Below are 19227 nucleotides of genomic sequence, written 5' to 3'. Positions count from 1 at the left end.
AACTGAAAAGTAGATAAAAAGAGGTGGGGGCAACGCGTGTAGATGAGAAGAGCTTGCAAAGTCACACTTAAAGGCAGGATTCTGGCACAAAGGTCGCTGTTATAGAACGTAAGGGCCCAAAGTTGTCTTCTAATCGGGACCACAAGATAAGAGCCAATTTGGTAGCCATTTTGGGTTTTGGGTGCGCGCAGATCATCATGCATCTTATCTATGCGCAGATCGAAACCTTACCTGACGATATACATACCACCCGTTAACTTACCAGTGCCCTCTCTCTCTTAAAAAAGAAACGAAGGAAGATCAAAACTAGAGAAGAAGAAAATGACAGAGCGCGACATTTTTTAAGGGGAAGTCATCACACCAGCCCACAAGGATAGACAACAGCAACGAGCAAGATGCTGGCCATATAATGACGACCCCTTTTTAAACAATCAACTTTGTTAGTAGTGTTTCACGATCTCGCAAAGGCAAGCAAGGGTTTATGTAATATTGACACTGTACTAATGTGAGCAACCGTGGTCCACAACGACGACCACCACCACATGCATTAAGAACCAACCGACCAGACCAAACAATTACTACCAAAGTCCCAAAATTGGAGCTGAACCCTTCCTGAGGCAAGGTGCCCAACTGTCCGGACATTCACCTCATCCATCCGCAAACACAATCTCAAACAACGAAACAGATATCAGCAGCATTTTCTCACTTGCACCATTAAATTGACCAGAAAAACATTCAGGAACATAAAATGTGCCTACACCATCACCATCATCATCACGCAACATCATCACACAACGAGACAGACAGAGAGACGTATTAAATTAAAAAATTGAGAGGGTTTACTTTTATATGTGCCAGACATATACATATACACCCTCCACTATATATATAGAGAGAGAGAGAGAGATTGTTTTGAAAGATACTGCCTACAGCTCTTGCAGGAAAATAAAATCAGACCCCCCGAAAGAAGGAAAGAAAAATCTAACAAAGTGAAAAGAAAAAAACTGACCCAAAAGAAGGAAAGGCAGTTCTTTTTCTCCCCCTTTCCCTCCCTCCCTCATCTTCATCATCTTTCCTCCCTTTTCCCTACAAAAAACACTCGGAATCAAACTTACCCCATGCTTTTCATTCCCAGCCTCTCGCCACCAAACCAATCAAAATTTAATAAGACCTGGCCACCAACCCTCTGTCAGACTATAAACACAAGTGTAAAGAGCAAGCACAATCAGCACGAGATATAGCATCCCCCAACTTTCCTTACCAAAATTGTGGGGTTGGATCCAGCTGGCGTGCTTCCTTGAACATTTTCCACCCTTTCACTTCTCCTCATTCTGCCGGGAGGTATTCAAAATGTCTCCCTTGGCTTGTTAACTGTGCTCTTAAATTCTTAAAAATCCCGTCAAACCAATCTCGTTTTTTCAATCATCTCCTCTGTGGGGCTTGCCATTTAAAGCACCAGGCAGACACGTGATTCTATTCGCCAGCAGGTTGTTTCTGCTCTGCTGGTTTCACCTGAACTGCAGTGGGAACAGGATGGACATAAGAGAAGCCAGCAGGTAAGATCTGGTGCGGCTTTCCAGAGGGCTGGACAGCTGCAAATTGAGCATGGATAAGACCCTGTGGAGGTAAGCCACCACCTTTCATACTGTTAGCAGCTGCAGCAGCTGCCTTTGCAGGATCAGTTGTGCTGGTGTTGGCAAGCGTGACTGGATGACATAAAGACAACATCCCTGTAGAAGAGGTTGCTGGTGCCCCATGTGGTTGCGGCTGCTGCTCACTGCGGTGTCTTTGCATATAAAACCCACTAGGTGCTGATGCTACATTTGTTGAATTTGCCACATGTTGAGCTTGCATGAAGATTAGCTGAGCCTGCTGCAGTGCATGCTTTTGAAGCAGCTGCTGCTGCTGGTGCTGATGTGACAGTTGAGGCTTCGTACCAGGGTTACATGAAGAAGAGTTGTGAGGATAGCCAAGGATTGATGGAATATTTCTTCCACCAACTGGAGACGATTTTTGCACAGGCACTGAGGCAGAGTTCTTGGATTGCTGAGATGATTGGCCACCTTTGTTACTTGTGGAAGTGGATGTCCGTGGACTTCCACCTGCACTCTTAGAAATTGATGTTGTGGGGGAACCGACCACCAATGGAGGAGATGATGATTGGTTACTACTGGGATTCGGTTGCCCTTGAGGAGAAGCAGATGATTTTTGGTTAGCTGCAAAAGATATGTGTGAGTTACTTTGTTGGGTTCGGCCTTGCTGTTGAGGAAGGTTTTTGAGGGTCGATGAAGATGAGGTTAGGGACGAAGAAGGAACTTGAGAGGTTGTGGTCCTCACAGAACTTTTCCACTGAGGAGATTGAGCTGGACTACTGCTGCTTTGAACAAGATTTTGAGGAAATGCAGAAAGTCCATTAGGGAACTTGGTGGCTGCAGATGATGATGATGAAATGTGGTCTGAATAAACACTTCCATTACTAGTTGCTGGTGTTTTACTACGAGTGGAAGCTACAGCTGCAGCTGCATATTGTTGCTGCTTCTGAAGCTGAAAGATTTGCTGATTCCACTGCTGCTGCTGCTGCTGCTGCTGCTGATTCCGCTGCATCTGCTGCTGCTGCTGCATACTTGGTGCATTTACAGTGCCAATAGTAGCTGACATAAAAGAGCCAGAGGTCCGAGCAGGAGTGGACCCAAGGTTAAGATTTCGGGCTGAGCTATCAACAACATTGTTGACAGGCATTGTTGAAACAGGGGAGTCTGTTAAATCTGGCCGGGAGAACACAATTGACTGCCCAGCAGATAATGGAGTCTTTCCTCCTGCCATGGCCTTCCTCTCTTCTTCCACATTTGAAGTGTCATTTCCTCCGCTTTTCCCTTCTTCAGAAACACGGTAATTCTTCTGCTGAGTTGCTTGGGCCGCAGCAATGAAGTGATGATAGCCATGCCTAGCTGCCTCTGGGAGGCTTTGGAGAAGAGCATGATTCTGTTCAAGTGATGAAATATCAAGACCTGGGGAAGCTGTGGTTCCGTTGATGGGAGCAAATGACATTGCAAAAGTCTGAGATGCCAAAGGCTCAACCCCAGCCTTTGAAGCCTGTGTTTGTGGCTGCTGCGATTTCTTTTCACCAGTATTCCCACTTGTGCTATGGGCACTACCCATTGGTGGGGGATTCATCAAAGCAAAGTTTGCAGGATGTATTGGCATTAAATTCTGGCCATAAAGACTCATGTTTGCACGGGAAACTCGACTGTCAGCTGTTGATGGACTGTCTTCACCTAATTCACTCTCAAGTTGACGGGCTTGGTGAGTAACATTTTGATTTTGCATCAGCTGCCGCTGATGGTTTGGCAGGGATTGAGGCGGCTGGTTTTTAGGGCAAGGAAAACCTTGCAAATTTCCACTACCTGCACTCCCATGTGGTTTATGCTGCTGATTCTGCAAATGCTTCTGGGATGACGAGGAACCACTAGAAATACTTGGATTTTGATGACCCTGTTGGCTTTGTTGTGTCTGTGTGGATGGTTGTTGCTGTTGCTGAAGCTGTGAAGGATGAACCATTCGAGAAGAATAAAATGATCCATTAAACAAAGGCATAGCCTGATGATGGGATCCTCTATAAGCTGTTGTGGGCCCAACATGTGCAGGGATTGGAATCGGGTATGGACCATTCTGCAAAATTGCCAAGTATTGAGTTTCATTGCCTGGGAAGTTTGGGTAGTTGAAGCTCATTGCTGTAGCACCAGCTACTGCTGATGCCGTGGCACTTATTGAAGCAGAACTCGAGCTACTTGAGGAAGCTACACTGCCAGCAGCAGGAGAAGACTTCACACTGCCTGGTCGGACAGAAGCTGCTGCTGCAGCAGCAGCTTGTTGTTGATTCATTGGGAAGATAAAAGTGGGTCCATGCTGAAATTTAACGAAAGGAAAACTAACATTCAAAAAACAAAACCCATGGACAAATTGCTGAGTATAAATAACATTAAAACTTAAAGACCGTACCAAAATATTACTATGAGCACCAGGGGGCAGGGCTTGCTGAAGCAAAATCTGCTTTCTCTGTGCAGCGTCTACACTGTTAGCAGCTTGAGAATTCTTGTCCTTCCCAGCGGGACCTGGAAAGATTGCAAGACCCTGCCCCTTCTCTACAGAATTCCCACCTCTAACTGCATGCAAATCGGTGGAAGGCACCACATTCATATTGCTCGCTTTAGCCCCATACTGTAAAGCAGGAGGCCCTGCTGGTGGCCAGAAAGGATTCATCCTAATAATTTGCTGGTGACAATGAATGTTCCTTGCAATGTAGCAATGTGTTGCACACCTTTTTGGCCGCGGTTGGCTAAAAATCAAATGTGGAGGCTGCAACAAGTTCAAAGAAAACTTAGCAGAATTTGGAGGGGGGGGAGGTTCATTCTTTTACGGTTACTCAACCATGAGTTTAGAGATCAAAGACAGAAAAAAGCATAACATACCTGTAAGGCTGCAGAAGACACGGCACTTCCATCCATGGAAACAACTCCTTGTAGAGGTGCCATATATCTGCCGATCACCAAAATGTCATTTTCCCAAATTGGAGAAATTAAATCATTTACAGAAAAATAATGAAAGAATCAAACACTACAAACCATACCCCATGTGAGGAAGCCCACCAGGCCAGCCAGTCATAGACATTGGCAAAGGCAAAGAACTAGATTGAGGAGCTGAGGATGAGACACAGAGGAAAGGAGAGAAATGAATCAGCGATCGAATTGGCAAAATTTCAAGAGAAAAAAAGTTCTCAATTCAAAAGGGAAGAAGAAGAAGAAGAAGAGAAATCCGCTATTTTTTTTACCAATTTTCTCTATGTTGGGTTGCTGCTGCTTCTGGACATGCTGAAGTAGCTTGTTTCTACTTACAGTAACAGTAGCACTATCTCTATCAGCCTTCTCTAAATCCAGCTGGAGATCAATATTCCTCTCTTCATTAACAATAGGCTTCTGGGATTCAACTTCTTCTCCTGTAACTTTAGTCTTTTTCTCTTCAGGTTCCACATTCATATTTTCCTTCCCAGTTTTTAATGCTTTCTCGTCTTCTTTGACCATCATAGGCTTCTTTTCCTACCATGCGACACAAGAAAGTATAAAACCAACATCATTAATTTTTCACACCCAATCATACCAAACAGATAAGTGATATGAAGTAGACAGTAAAAAGCGGTCCCACTCACCGTTTCCCCATTTGTGACCATAGATTTAGGATCTACAGCCACAAAATCAATCTCACTGTCCCTTTCTGGAGATGATCTTGATGGAGGAGGAGCCTGCAACTCAAAATTAAAAAAAAAAAAGTCCCACAATTGAATTTCTAAAAGAGGTAAGATATTGATCTTGTAAAATAGTGAAAAAATCTTCACCATCAGATCGATCTGGAACTTTTCTTCTCGCTGGCTATCAATCTCAGAGGCCATCACATTCCTGGATAACCAAAAAATATTCCAAGATAATCACAATCAGACCCCATCCTCCAAAACAACGAAGAAGATCAAAATGAAATAGGTGTCCATTTATTTGATGCTCACGCTTTATTTGCTGTCAAACTCTCGGAACCATCATCAAATCTAAGGCCAGGCGTGGATTCCTTCATAGGAGACCTAGGTTCTTCTTTAGGTTCACCCAAATCTCTACATTCTGATTCTTCAGTGATGGGCTTGGAATCCGATGACGGATGATTCTCCGGCTTAACCACCTCCTGCAGCTGCGCCTCTGTTGTCGCCGGAGCAGCTTGATTGGCCAGTAAATCACATGAAACTCCACCATTTTCAGCTACAGATCCCAAATTCTTCTCTATATTAGGAGAAGATTCAATTTTTGCAGGCTGATCAATGTCAATCTTGGCCGTTGACAAAATGGAACTATTGCGAGCAGGAAAATTTGCGGGATGCTCATCTTCATACTTTACTGGTCGCGGTCTCTTCCTCTTCGGTGCTGCGGATTTAAACCGAACAAAAAAAAAATCAAATTAACAAATTAAATCAAATTGATCACAATTTTCCATCCATTTTCTTTACAGTCACCAAAGGAAAGGGTCGGGAAGGAAGTATATGAAACCACCGCTGCTCAAACTCACCAATTGCAGACATCGGAGCAGCAGAGGAACTAGAATTAGATTGAGGAATTGAAGATGACTGGGGAACAGTTGACTGTGAGTTGGAGATCGGCGAGGAAACTCTGGATTTAGCATCACTAGTAGACTTATTATGATTTTCTCTGGAATCAAACTTTGTCGAATCATTTCCCACTATTTCTTGCTTTGAAGGTGCTTGTGGTTGCCTCAACAATCCATACAACACCTCAGCAATCTCAAACTCAATCTCGTCTTGCGCTGAAGAGTTGGGTTTCGAAGAAGATTTAGGTGGTTTCTGTTTCGGTCCATTTGGCTTCTACAACATCAAAGAAAAAAACAGTCATCAGTTTACTGAACGAAAGATTATAAAAAGAAAATACAAAATCTAGTACAAATGAAGCAACGAACCATCTTCTTTTTTACTGAAGCATTAGAAGATGATGGAGGGGATGCGGGAGCAGCCGGAGAAGCTGAAATTGAAGCCAGCATAGCTGGTCCACTCGATCTTACCGGAGATGTCGAAGCTTGCCGGTGAGTTTGCTCACTACCAACTCCGCCACCACTTGAAACCCAGCATTCATGTGACCTCTTAGTGGATGCTGCCAAAGAAGACCAAACAAAAACACATTAGCAATCCACTGAAACAAAATCCATCAAAATCTGGAAACTTTGCCTTTTGCCTTGTATATATTAAATCTCTTCCACCTCTATACCTGACCGAGCTTTTCTAGGCACCGACACGCCAATCATTTCATCAGGAGCCTTCCACGGTGTTGCTGCTGCAGTGGTATTCATCGTCGTCGGCGCGGCTCTAAAAACTTTGGCCGGCGGCGGAAAGCTCTTCCGATGATGATGATTAGACATAGAAGAAGAAGATAAAGAAGAAGGATTCGGTGGGAGCATCCTCATGGAACTCCCAGCAACACCAACTGCGTCATCGTCATCTTCATATTCGTCATCGTTAACGCTCTCTTCGTCTGAGCTATCGTCTCGCTCTCCATCTTCTCTGTTACTCCCGTGCATCAATCTCTCCCCTCTCCGCCTTTTACTCCTGCCGCTAATCCGGTCTCTCTCTCGGTCTTTTTCACGGTCTCGGTCCCTATCTCTGTCCCGATCTCGATCTTTTTTCCGATCTCGTAGCCTCGTTGTTTCTTGCAACTCCACTGGTCCATCATCTTCTGCAATAACAAACACCAAAACACATCAGAATTAATAAAAAACTGTGCCGCTTTAGTAGGAGCCAAAGAGGGTTAGATCTGACAAGAGATTAAAACCTGGAGAGTCTCTTAGACTGCTACTTCTATGTCTTCTTCTAGACAAGCCATTACTAGCAGCCAAACTCACTCTTCTTGCTTCTCTGTTTCTATCCATCTCTTTTCTCCCCTTTCTAACAACAAACCAATTGTAATCGCAAAGTTTATCTTATCTCTCATATCACCATAAACCAAAGCATAATTGACTCTGGCTCGCTGGATTTTTTTTTATGAAATACAGAGAAGTGTTTTACAGAACGAATATTTCTGTTCTTTTGAAAATCAAAGATGGAAAATTTTCAGTGTTGAAAGATCTTAGCTTTCCACTTTTATCTTCTTCTCTCCTAGCCCAGCCACCCTTCTCTGTCTCTCTAAAAAAAGTCTCTTTTCTTTTATGTTCTCGTATTCTCATCACTTTCAGAGAAACTCACTCCAGGCCCTAGTTGACGGCCACGATTTTTTGGTGTATTACATGGTTAGATCTAACCATTGATTACACGACACAACCTGCGGTTGTGATTGGTTTTCACCAACATGCCAAATCGCTACCCTTAAATGCCCTAATTTACTGTGACCACTTGGGTAGTGTTGAAGATTGTTGCTACTCTTTAAAATATTTAAAATATATATATATATATATATTTGTTAAAATAATATTTTTAAAAAATCATATATTAGTACATGGAAATAATTTAAAATTATAAAAAATTAATTTAAAAAGATAAAAAATGTTTAAACTTTTAAAAAAAAAAACAAATCAACTCTAAGCTTTTTCATTGCATAGTGATTCCACGTGTCGGCCTTGTTTCTTTCTTCATTCTCAAGCTTCCATGTTCACCCACTTACCCTCATGTGGTATTATTTTATTTTACTGCAATGACAAAATATTATTATAAAACTAATTAACGATTAAATTAATTAATTCAATGTTTGAAGAGCGAGAAAATACTGTTGCCCACGAATCACGATCAAAATTGAGAGGCCCCACTCCCCTTGAATTTCCCAAAGAGATGTCCTGACTGGTTACTGCCTAGAACCGGTTATACTGACCTTGGTAAAAGCAACATGACGATCACAAGGAATCTAGGTGGCTGCAGAAAATATCGCTCCAACCGGTCAAATTCATTATATTTCAGTTCCCACGTTTCGTTATATCTACATTTTAATAAATTATTATGGTATGAGACTAACTCATACAGTATATTTCCATTAAAAGAGCATGTGGGACCCATGTGAAAGCAATCAAAAATCGTAAAATCAACGCGTAGGATTGTCATTAGCCAGGGGAACACACTTCATCAACCGTTGGATCTAAATCTGACGTGGATAAGGCACCATTTAAAACAAAATCCCAACCCAAGATACCAACGAACAAGTCCGAGCTGGCAGCACCCAACAAAAAAGAAAAGGCTTGGTTTTTCATGTTGATCAGCGCGCCATATCTTGACCGTTGATTTTCTCAATCCCACGGCTGGTATCAGTTGATCCGCGGGTGAGGAAACTCGAGTCACGGTCACGGTCACGGAACTTACAAGGGGGACGAGGGGGACATAGAAACAAGCACAATTAGCTGCCGGTAATCGAAATGGAGAAAGAGATGAATTATTTCCTCCCGTAGGCTGCAGCTAGTTTGTGACGTGTACTGGGTCCCAGTAGGAGAAGCAGGACCAGAATCTCTCACTCGGTAAAATTCCACCGCGCAGTTAAGACGTCAAAAGCAGGATAAAAAAAGGTGTTTTTTTCTATATAATTATTTGCTCAAACTGTTTTTGCAAAATAGTCCAACACAAAAATATTTAAAAATATATATCCGATAGATACATTAGAGGTTAAGAATGCCATAATTTAAAATTATAAGGGTGGTATAACTCAACTAATCAAGTTTTAAATTTATGTTTTTAAAGTTATTAATTTAAGTTTTATAAATTTTATAGCCATTGAAAGCTTATATGATCATTAATTTCAGAGTTTGTGGGATTAATCGAGGTACGCGCAAGATGATCTGGACACCCACGTTAATAAAAAAACACAATTTAACCCTAATGGGTGTAGCTCAATTGATTAGGTCTTGGGTTTTTTCCATAGAGGTTGTCAATTCGAGTCTCACAAACCTTAAGGTCACTAAAGGCTTACATGGTTATTAACTTTAGGGCCCGTGAGATTAGTCGAGGTGCACACAAGTTAGCCCGAACACCCTCATTAATAACAATAATAAAAAAATAATGTAGTTTAAACCATAATCTTGAAAACCAGCGCAACTTGCAGGTTAATCTGGGACCCAACCGACTCGGGGCAGGAATTGAGTCGGGTTGAAGAAAAAACAGGGAAAGGAAAAACTCGGTGTGACTCAACAAGACCTGGCTACAAACTCGGGGCAGGAATTGAGTCGGGTTGAAGAAAAAACAGGGGAAGGAAAAACTCGGTGTGACTCAACAAGACTTGGCTACAAACCCATTGACTTTTATTTTTTTGTTTTTTTACGAAAACAACGTCATTTTGATTTTTTATAAAAAAAAATGACCTGGCCGACCCGGTGACCAGGTCAAAAACTCGGGTCTTGAACCGATTCGGGTCTTTAAAACTATGGTTTAAACACTGAGAGGTAGTTCAATTGGTCAGGTATTGGGTTTGCTTCCCGATAATCATGAGTTCAAGTCCTTTCGGGGCCACTGAATGCTTACATGGTTATTAAGCTCAACAACTGTAGAATTAGTCGAGGTACGCGCAAACTGACTCGGACATTCATGTTAATAAAACAAACATAATTTATAAAATGCAATTTATTTTTAAAAAAAAAACATATAAAGAAAATCACGTAACTTCTAGAAAAAAAAATCAAAAAGTTATAGCATTCACAATAGTAAAAAAATTTATAAGATAGCTAAACATTCACTTATCCAAGTGAATGCAATTTTACAATTTTATTTTATATTTTTAATAGATTACGCTATTGAAATAAATATTATCTATTAATTTTTTTAATTTTTAAGGTTATGTTGGATGGAACAATATATATATATATATATATATATATATATATATATATATATATATAACTTGTCTTGTTTTGAACATTCACGATCTTAAAAATACTTGAATTGTTTTTTTTAATAGCATAAAAATATATAATGAAAAAAACTGAGTTGTGTTGTTATAAAAATATTATCTATAAATTACACTGTTGACAGCAAAACAGCTCATAAATTTATGTTATTTTTTAAAATAAGTTTTTGTCTTATCCTAATTTGTCAAAAAAGAAAGAAAGACCATAGCTATTTTAAAAGAAAAGCAGAAGTACGGAATAAAAACAAATCGCTCTGATTTCCCGCTTTCTACCCCACGCGCTCACAGTGGAGAGAGGTGGTTCACATTTTGCGTGCACTGATTTAAAACAGTAGCAGTCCAGCGTGGAAAAGTCACTTTCGTTACGTGTCTGTGTCTTAACGTGCCACGTGCAGTTCCGTCTACCCTCCTTACTTATTCGTCCCCTTGAATCTTGTTACTACGATTCACCATCTCACACTACCTTTCCACTAAATAAATATCTTTTCTTAATACGGGAAAGATAGCTTGACGAGAAGGTTGGATGGTGTTGAATGAGTTTTGATAAGATATCCATGAATGGATCCTTTGTCTGCATTTTGCAAGCTGTATGCTATAAAAGTTTATATATATATATATATATATATATATATATTGTCATCTTACCAAACCCAAGTAAAAATAAATAAATTTGGAGAGACCGTGATGGGGACGTCAAAATCAAGTGAGTGTCCAAGGCTACCGGTGTAATTATATTTTTATAAAATTATTATTTTAAATTATTTAATTATTTTGATGTGATAATATTAAGAATATTTTTTAAAAAAAATAATATATATATTGAAAAACAACTCTCGCTCATTCCTGTATGCCCCGCAATAAATTGTTGACCCAATATAATTGATCCCCTTCCTTTCCTTTTTGTCGCTTAGGAGATGTGAATGAAAAGTTTGAGAGAGAAAGGAGGAGGGTCTCCTCTCCCTTCTTCCCCTCGCTGTCGCCAAATCCCCAGGAGTTGCCACGTGTGAGAGATGTTTGCCACGTCACCACGGCCTCCGTGGATGTCTAGTGACCTTGTGTAGAACCCTAGCCGTCAATACTAACTCCAATTGTTAGTGTCCGGGTGTTTAAAATATATGTGTTGTCGAGGAGCAGATACTATTTTAGAATTGATGTTTGCACATCATTAAGGCATCTTGTGATAGGAGTTTTAACACAAGGGAGGGCGGGCTCCACTATTGTGTATTATTGGGCATGGTTGTTTTATTAGCGTCGCTTTGGTGCCTTTTAAATTTGCTGGGGGTTAATCATTGTACATCCCCCTTCCATTTCTTGGTTTCTTTTTAATGTCGTCTTTTTTCTTTTTTCTTTTTAATTTGATTATATATATACACGTCATTTCATAGGGGAGGAGTGGAGGAATTCGTTATCGTCAAACTAATGCCGCGCTCATCAAGTCGTCGACCATGTGGTTCGATACAGTGTCTATAATGCTAGCCTACCGGTTTGGGGAAATTGTTAAATTCATGTTTTAATATATATATATATTTTTTATATTTTCAAATCATTTTAATATATAAATATTTTTTTAAAAAAATATATTATTTTAATATAGTTTCAAGTAAAATACACTTTAAATAACTATCATACTTCCAAACACCCCTAAACACATGCAATGTTAATTTGAGATATTAGAAAATAATGTTTAAAATTGCTTAGTGTGTGTAATATTGTTATTAAAGTTGACTCGGATTAAGAAACTTAATAGGAATTGGCTTGTTTAGATTATTTAGAGGTTGATCAAATAAAACTTTAATTTTTTTTTTTAAATACAACATTATTGTAATTAAAATTAAAAAAAAAAAACATTTTACTTGGTAATGTGGGTGAGGCTTGATTGAATAACTTCTGGTGTGCATGGAAGGGTAAGAACTATGAAAGGGCAATAATTAATGTTTGTTTTGTTTAGATATCAAAATTTCTTTTCCACCATTTTTTAGGGCAGGTTTTCGGTGTCTCGCGTGACGAGATCATTATTTCCAAACCACCGATGCTAGCTTCTTTGAATCCCGGCATGCCTTTCAGCGTGAAAATTGGATTTGTTCGTGTGCTTCATTTACGGGACAAATTAAAATAAATAAAAATCAACTCTTGAAAAAATAAAAAATCAGTGAAAATATTTTAAATCAATTATTTTTTAAATGAATGATAACAATAAATTAAATAAAATAAAAACTTTCATGTATGTTATTTATTCTTATCTATGATGTGAATATAGCTGATATATTTATATATGAAAATTATAAGATAGAATAATAACTCAACAGAGATAAAAAAAAAAAAATGATTTACTTTGTTAAACCAATAAAAATAAAGAATTTAATACAACCAGAGAAAGAACAGTTTTTTTGGTGAAAATGATAAACATAAACTCGGTTAATTACCTTTAACATGAATTAATTATTTTCATTTCATGTCATTAACTATTACCTTTAATATCATTTAATTTTCAATCCAAATTGAATGGGAAGTTGAGTAAATAGTTTTTTTCCCCCACAATTTTATCATTTTATTTTTATTTTTTCATAACATGTTTTGTCCCAATAGATTAGTTTGACTTTGAACCAGCCTAGTCACCCAAGTAATATTATAATAATTTTCATATAATTTTTATTTTAAATTGGTTCAGAAGATTTTTTTTTATTATTTTTTTTTTCTTCTCGGGATTTTTTATCGATTGGTTAGTATGTCTCTAGACTAGCCAGAGACTCCGAGCCAAGTTAAGGTTGTTTAACTTTAAAATTGGGCCAGACAATGAATCTAATCAAAAAGGTTAAGGGCTAACACATTGGACTATATTTCATTAAAAATATAAAATAATTATACGATTTATATATTTTTTGCTACGATCAAGAAACTTTTGACTTGATTTGCACTATAGCACGCGCTTGTAAGTAATTACTCATGCTTGAACAATCCAAAAACATTATGGTGTTTTACTATTCACATGAACATCGAAGCAGCTTAAATTTTTTTAAAAAAAATATTTTTTTTTCCTTTATTTTTTTTTATTTCAATTTAATCCTTGATATATTTTTTTTTGAATTGGTTGTCATAATTTATTTTATTTTTATTTTGTGAAATTATTATAATTTCAAATAAACATCTTCGTATTTGGTTGATACTTAATTTATCAAGCATCTACCTTTGTTGTTGTCATGTCATTATATAAAATGAGTTTTTAAAAAACAAAATTTTTAAAACCGGTCAAGTCTATGATCGAAGTCATAGGTTTTGCGAGTCAAAACACAAAATCATGGTTGTTAAATATGTCGTCGTTCTTGGTGCTAAAAAAAATATTATCTTGATTTTTTTTTAAAAAAAATATACATTATATTTTTACTGGTTGTCAAAGTTATTTTTAGACCCGTCATGTTAACTGAGTTATGTAGAGTCAACTCTCATACAAGTTAATTTTAAAACCATGTGCTAGGAAGGGAGTTGAGTCGGGAATTTTTAAGATTGACTTGTTGAGTCTAATTTAATAACAATGCCCAATGTTTCCTCTTGTAAAAAAAACACCATCTTTTTTTTTCTTTCTAATAAATCATTGTTGGTTTATTTTTATCAATACTATTTAATATTTGATTAATTTTAAATTAGTTATTATAATTTGTTTTTTTTTTTTTTTACATGGTTATAAAAGTCCCAAATAAACAATCAAATATTTAGTTAATGATCAATTATTCAAGCATTTATTTATATTAGCATATTACTAAGTAAAAATTACTTTCAATACAAAAAGTTGTTAAACTCAATGCAATGTAGGATGCATTACTGTACAATACAGTCACGAATAAATTACTTTTGCGCAGTCATTGGGATTTTTTTTTTTTTTTTGTATTTTAACATTTTTTTCTATTGTAGTAAGATGCATTACTGTACTCTGGTCTTTGATAATGTAATTTCTCAAATATCAAACAAAAAAAATCTTAAAAATGTTTTGTATTTTAAAAGCAGTCTTCAATAAATTTCTGCGTGTTCGATCATGCATATTATGAACTGCGGTCCAAATGGCTTTTTACCCAATTTCAATTTTTTTTTTTTGTTAAAATTGAACTTTCTGGATCGTTTTTTGATGTGCTGATATCAAAAATGATTTTTAAAAAATAAAAAAAACATTATTGGCATACTTTTTGGCACAAAAAGCTATTTAAAAAGCAACAGCACTACCCTCTATATCCCACTGTTTTTGCACGGTATACATGTTTTATCTCGTCGTTAAGCCTTCAATAAATCCATCTACAGGAATAAGTTGCTAAAAGTGACAGGGAATTATTATGCATGTAGATTGCATGCGATCCGTGTATCTATTCTGAAAAAAAAAAAAAAAAAAAAATCTTTCTTTCCCAGCACCTTAAACTCACGTAATCCTTTTATCCATGCATCCACCGAGCACACAACAAACACGCTTGCGATTAATCCGTCGTGTAAAAAACGGGTCAGAGTGTCCTAAAAATTACATGCTAAATTCTGTAAATTCGGACAACGTATTCCGACCGAGAAAAAAATAAATAAATCTGAAGCTACAGTGGACGCGATCAGACACGATCAAAGTTTAAGCTATGTTCCGAAGACTTGAGCAAAAACAGAATAATGTTTGTGTCCAGTATGGCATTTGTTCCCCGTCGGATGCTCTTCTTGATTTTCCCTCGAGGCTTGCTGTTACGGTAGGTCCTACTCATTATATCTGCATTCGTTCTGCCTCTCGATCTATTAGTTCTTTCTTGCTAGGCTCGCCATTCATTATTAATTGATGAGTGCATAAGATATGGGATCATATCTTTATCAGCACCTGCATCACTTTTAGATCATGTTGATTTTGAAATTTTTATTTTTTTATATATTTTTATACAAAAAAAAGACCCGCGGCATAGCGCGGGTACCAAGGCTAGTTATCATATATAATCCATCTAAACCTACTTTTGGTGTGGAATTCGAAAAGGCCAGGTTAGGGATTAATATAATGCTAGATATATCTTAAGGTATAATACTCGTATTAATAAACTTTGATATATGAAAGTGTATATTTTACACGCTGGCATGCAAGTTATGTGGACCGCATTCTTTTTATTTTTTTTAATCGGATGTGGACCACATTCTTAAAACACGTTATAGACGACCCTTTTCTTCCTGTTTTTCCTCTCGGCTCGCGCATTTCCTAGGGTCCAAGAAGATGAAAACTCGAGGGTTCCAGTTTTTTTTAGATTGTCGCTTTAAGATTTTGACGGTGCAATCTTAAACAGAATGAATGAGAAAAGTCCACAAAGTGGGACGAAGCGTGCCGCATCATACAGTGACTTTTACACAACTTTCTTATTGTTTCTAATTATAATAATAAAAAAAATTACGTAATAATTATTTTTAAAGTATGTTTTATTTTAAAATATATTAAAATAATTTTTTATTTTTTATAAATTATTTTTAATATCATCATATTAAAACGATTTAAAAAATCAAAATAAAATATTAATTTAAAATAAAAAATATTTTTAAAATACAAAAATTAAATTGGCTATGAACCTCGCTATTATGATATCTTATCTATGTATATAGCCCAGCTTCTGAAACTTAATTAAAAATGAGCCTGACGTTTGCTTTCATTTGCTAGCGACTTGGAAACAAATTTTAAAGAAAAGTCCTAAATGTTAAACAATTACATGTTATAGTTTATTTATTTATTATTATTGTTAATCTTATATTGGAATTTGGAGCATTTTGACCTAAACCTAACATGGCTCCTATTTCTTTATTGGAAAAAAAATATATTCGTGATAGTGGCCCGCGACAAGCTATTTTAAGCCTCTGTTAATCACATCTTTATTTAAATCACAACATCCAAGCTTATGCTATAGACAAAGGAACGAAATATTTTATTTTCAATGGAGAAATGGTCGACGAGGACACGTGTGAACGCGCCACCTGGATGTGACCCCACGGGCAGCACTAGAAGAAGAAAGTGCAAATCTGTGAATTTTGGGTGGTTATCTTATCCCGCACTTCTCTTATGGCAAGTGGCAGGTGATTGGCTCGTGCTTTCGATTCAATGTATCCGTAATTTATTTTTATCTTTGGTAATTTAGTGAACTCTGGGTGCTTAAATTTCTTTTTTCTTTTTCTTTTTTTATCTTTTGTTCTAGCCAACTAGCCTCCCTACACATTAAGAGCTGGTTTTGTGATAAATTTGAGCTATTTTAATTTAAAAACCAATGCATCCCTGGTTTTTTTCTTTCCCAGTTTGAGCTACTTTAATTTAAAATAAAATATTAAAAAATTATTTTTAAAATAAAGACTGTTTTTTAAAATATTTCTAAAGTCAGATAAATTTTTTAAACAATATTTATTTTCAAAATATAGATTTCTTGCAATTCTTTTAATTTTTTAATCAATACAGGTACTCGCATGCATTGCGTCGGAAAAATGAAGCTTCATTTTATGTTTTTTTTTTTTTTTGAGAAATACTAAGTGTCTCTACCATATTTATAAATATCTTTTTTAAAAAAGAAAAAACCTGAAACCTATAACGTTGCGTTATTGCCACCACTGTGCCTGTCTCTATAGTGCTCTTTTTCTCAAAACCTCTTTTCTTTCTCTTTTCTGATTCTCCCATCTGAATCATTTATTCTCTCTCAATACCTTGAAAATCCTCTTCTTTTTAAAACTGAAAGGTTGGAGCTGTTATGCTTGCTCTGCTTTATATGTCTATGAATTACAAATTATAATAATATTTTTTAAAAAACAATATAATTTTAAACATTTAATTCAATTCAATAAATATTTCAGTGTACTATAATTTATTAACTATTAATGGGAAATGTTCAATATATCATTAAATAATACAATACCTGTAAAATAGAAGTATTACACCCGCAACACGAAGTTATATCATTAAAAATAAAATAGTATGATTTAAAAGTCATATTAATTTAATACATTAATGCATACTGTATATATATCATGAAAAATAAATTTTATTATAAAAATAAGTTATCTTGGAAAAAAAGTTTTTTTTTTATGCACATCAAAAACTATAAAACACCCGATACTGCTATTAAAAAAAATAACATTCAAAAATATTATTTTCAACTGTTAAAAAATAATATCTAACTCATTTTTAACAATATAGTTAAAGATTGGATATATGTGATCAACTTTATAGAAATCTTTTCTCATAAAAATCACTTTCTAGCAAGTTGGAAAGCCAAATATCCTGCAAAAATGTAATCACCCAGCTGGCATAAGAGCGCAAAAGATCAGATCCCCTCTCCATCTTAATAGTGGGCCGAGCATAAAAAGTATGGTGAAAGCAACTGCTGCACGGACCGCCATGAAAAAGATAGTGGACCTGATAGGGTCATAGGCAAGCCCATTTAACAGTGGCTTTAGCGAAGCCAGATGGTATAAAACTATAAACACAAGTAGGTTGGATCATGTGCTTGTATTAAGGTTGTTTTTTTTTTTTTTTTTTTTTGGATCAATGTAGATGTCCAGGTCAACTTGCACACATCTCGACTAATTTCATGAGTCTTGAAGTTAACGACTATATAAACCTCCGGTGGCTATTATATGAGCAACTACAAGGTTCAAATCTAAAACCACAAAAAAAAATAAATCTTTTAATCTTAAACTCTTTTTATTTATGCCACCTTCTAAATAGTTTCTTGTAATAAGGTTGTTGTTGTCATTTTAATTTGCCGTTGCACACTATTCAGACAATAGTATTTATAGTAATAATAATAATAATAATAAATTGCTGATAAAATACTCGTGGGCAAAATATTACACTCTTGCATGGACACAGTAGCGTTCATACATATAGAATGATTTCCTCTGCTGTAGGAAAATAAAAGGTGAGCGAAACCCCGATATTCATAAATGCAGGGCAATCAATTTATTTTAACAATGGTAATAGTAACAAGACATAGCAGGGACACTGATAGTGACATTGATAACTGATAGAAGAGCTCAAATATTAATCACGGATCCAGAGCTGATTTATAAACCAAATTCCAATGATTAATTCTTGAAGCAGCACTTATTTCCACACCTGTTGAAGTGATGCTCTGGTTAAATGAACGCTCACTTCGAGGAGATCTTGAGCTTAATTAATACTGGATAATAAATTTAGCATTCCAGTTTAAAACTTATGCATGCTAGTTTTCAAAATCAGGGATGGACCAGTGTGCTTGGTCAGTCGGTACGCCCGGATTCACTTTTATTTCTTGTGGGCTTGGCCGTCCGAGAGTTTTTGGATGCAAGCAGCGCATATCAATCCACTTTCACCTCTTTTCGACTTAGGTTTCATAAAAAAAAAAAACAATCAAAATAAAATAAATAGTAATAAAAAAAAACAAGTGTCAAACTAGTATAACAAATAAATGGCAGGACGTCTTCATACTTTGGCAAAAAAAAAAAAAAAAAAAAAGAGGAAGAAGAAGAAAAAATCTCACTAGATCCCAATCATCGTGACAAATATATAAGAAAGAAGATGTTAACGCACTTTTAAAAGTGTTGTGAAAGGTTGTATTCAATTATTATAATTCGCTTCACTCACCACTCAAATGATATAAATAATGTTTATTTATTAGGGATTGCATGGCAAGCACTGGTCACTTTTGTTTTTTATTAATATTTTTATATTTACTAAAAGAAGAAAGCGCTCCTCGAACTACTTAGCATAACAGAAAATAAAAACAATGAGTAGAAGACGAAAAAGTCTTGGCAAGGAAGTTTTCAAAAAAATTTTCTCGAGGATAATTAAGTAATTTTAATG

The 19227-nt window shown here is 36.3% G+C and overlaps 1 protein-coding gene across 3 annotated transcripts; it reads right to left on the bottom strand.

Annotated features, from left to right (window-relative positions):
* Positions 1–816: 816 nt before the first annotated feature.
* On the bottom strand, positions 817–7742 carry LOC118055788 (protein TIME FOR COFFEE). Of its 3 annotated transcripts, XR_004688706.2 has the most exons (13): positions 7374–7742; positions 6813–7277; positions 6508–6698; positions 6103–6415; positions 5555–5960; positions 5390–5450; positions 5204–5296; positions 4829–5093; positions 4628–4697; positions 4470–4536; positions 4000–4356; positions 1262–3906; positions 817–1171 (listed from the first exon to the last, which is right to left on the bottom strand). XR_004688706.2 is itself a non-coding variant. In XM_035067787.2 (12 exons), the coding sequence occupies exons 1-12, from the start codon at positions 7468–7470 to the stop codon at positions 1474–1476; spliced, it is 4818 nt and encodes a 1605-aa protein (XP_034923678.1). In that variant the 5' UTR covers positions 7471–7742; the 3' UTR covers positions 817–1473. The 3 variants fall into 3 exon arrangements, 2 of the variants coding, with proteins under 2 accessions (XP_034923678.1, XP_073267114.1); XM_035067787.2 differs by having other exon boundaries at positions 817–3906; XM_073411013.1 differs by having other exon boundaries at positions 817–3906; positions 6610–6698.
* Positions 7743–19227: the final 11485 nt, after the last annotated feature.

Source organism: Populus alba, chromosome 8, assembly GCF_005239225.2.
Source record: "Populus alba chromosome 8, ASM523922v2, whole genome shotgun sequence".
Classification (NCBI taxonomy): domain Eukaryota; kingdom Viridiplantae; phylum Streptophyta; class Magnoliopsida; order Malpighiales; family Salicaceae; genus Populus; species Populus alba.
Note: the sequence above shows the minus strand (reverse complement) of the source record. Positions and strands in the feature narration are given on the sequence as shown.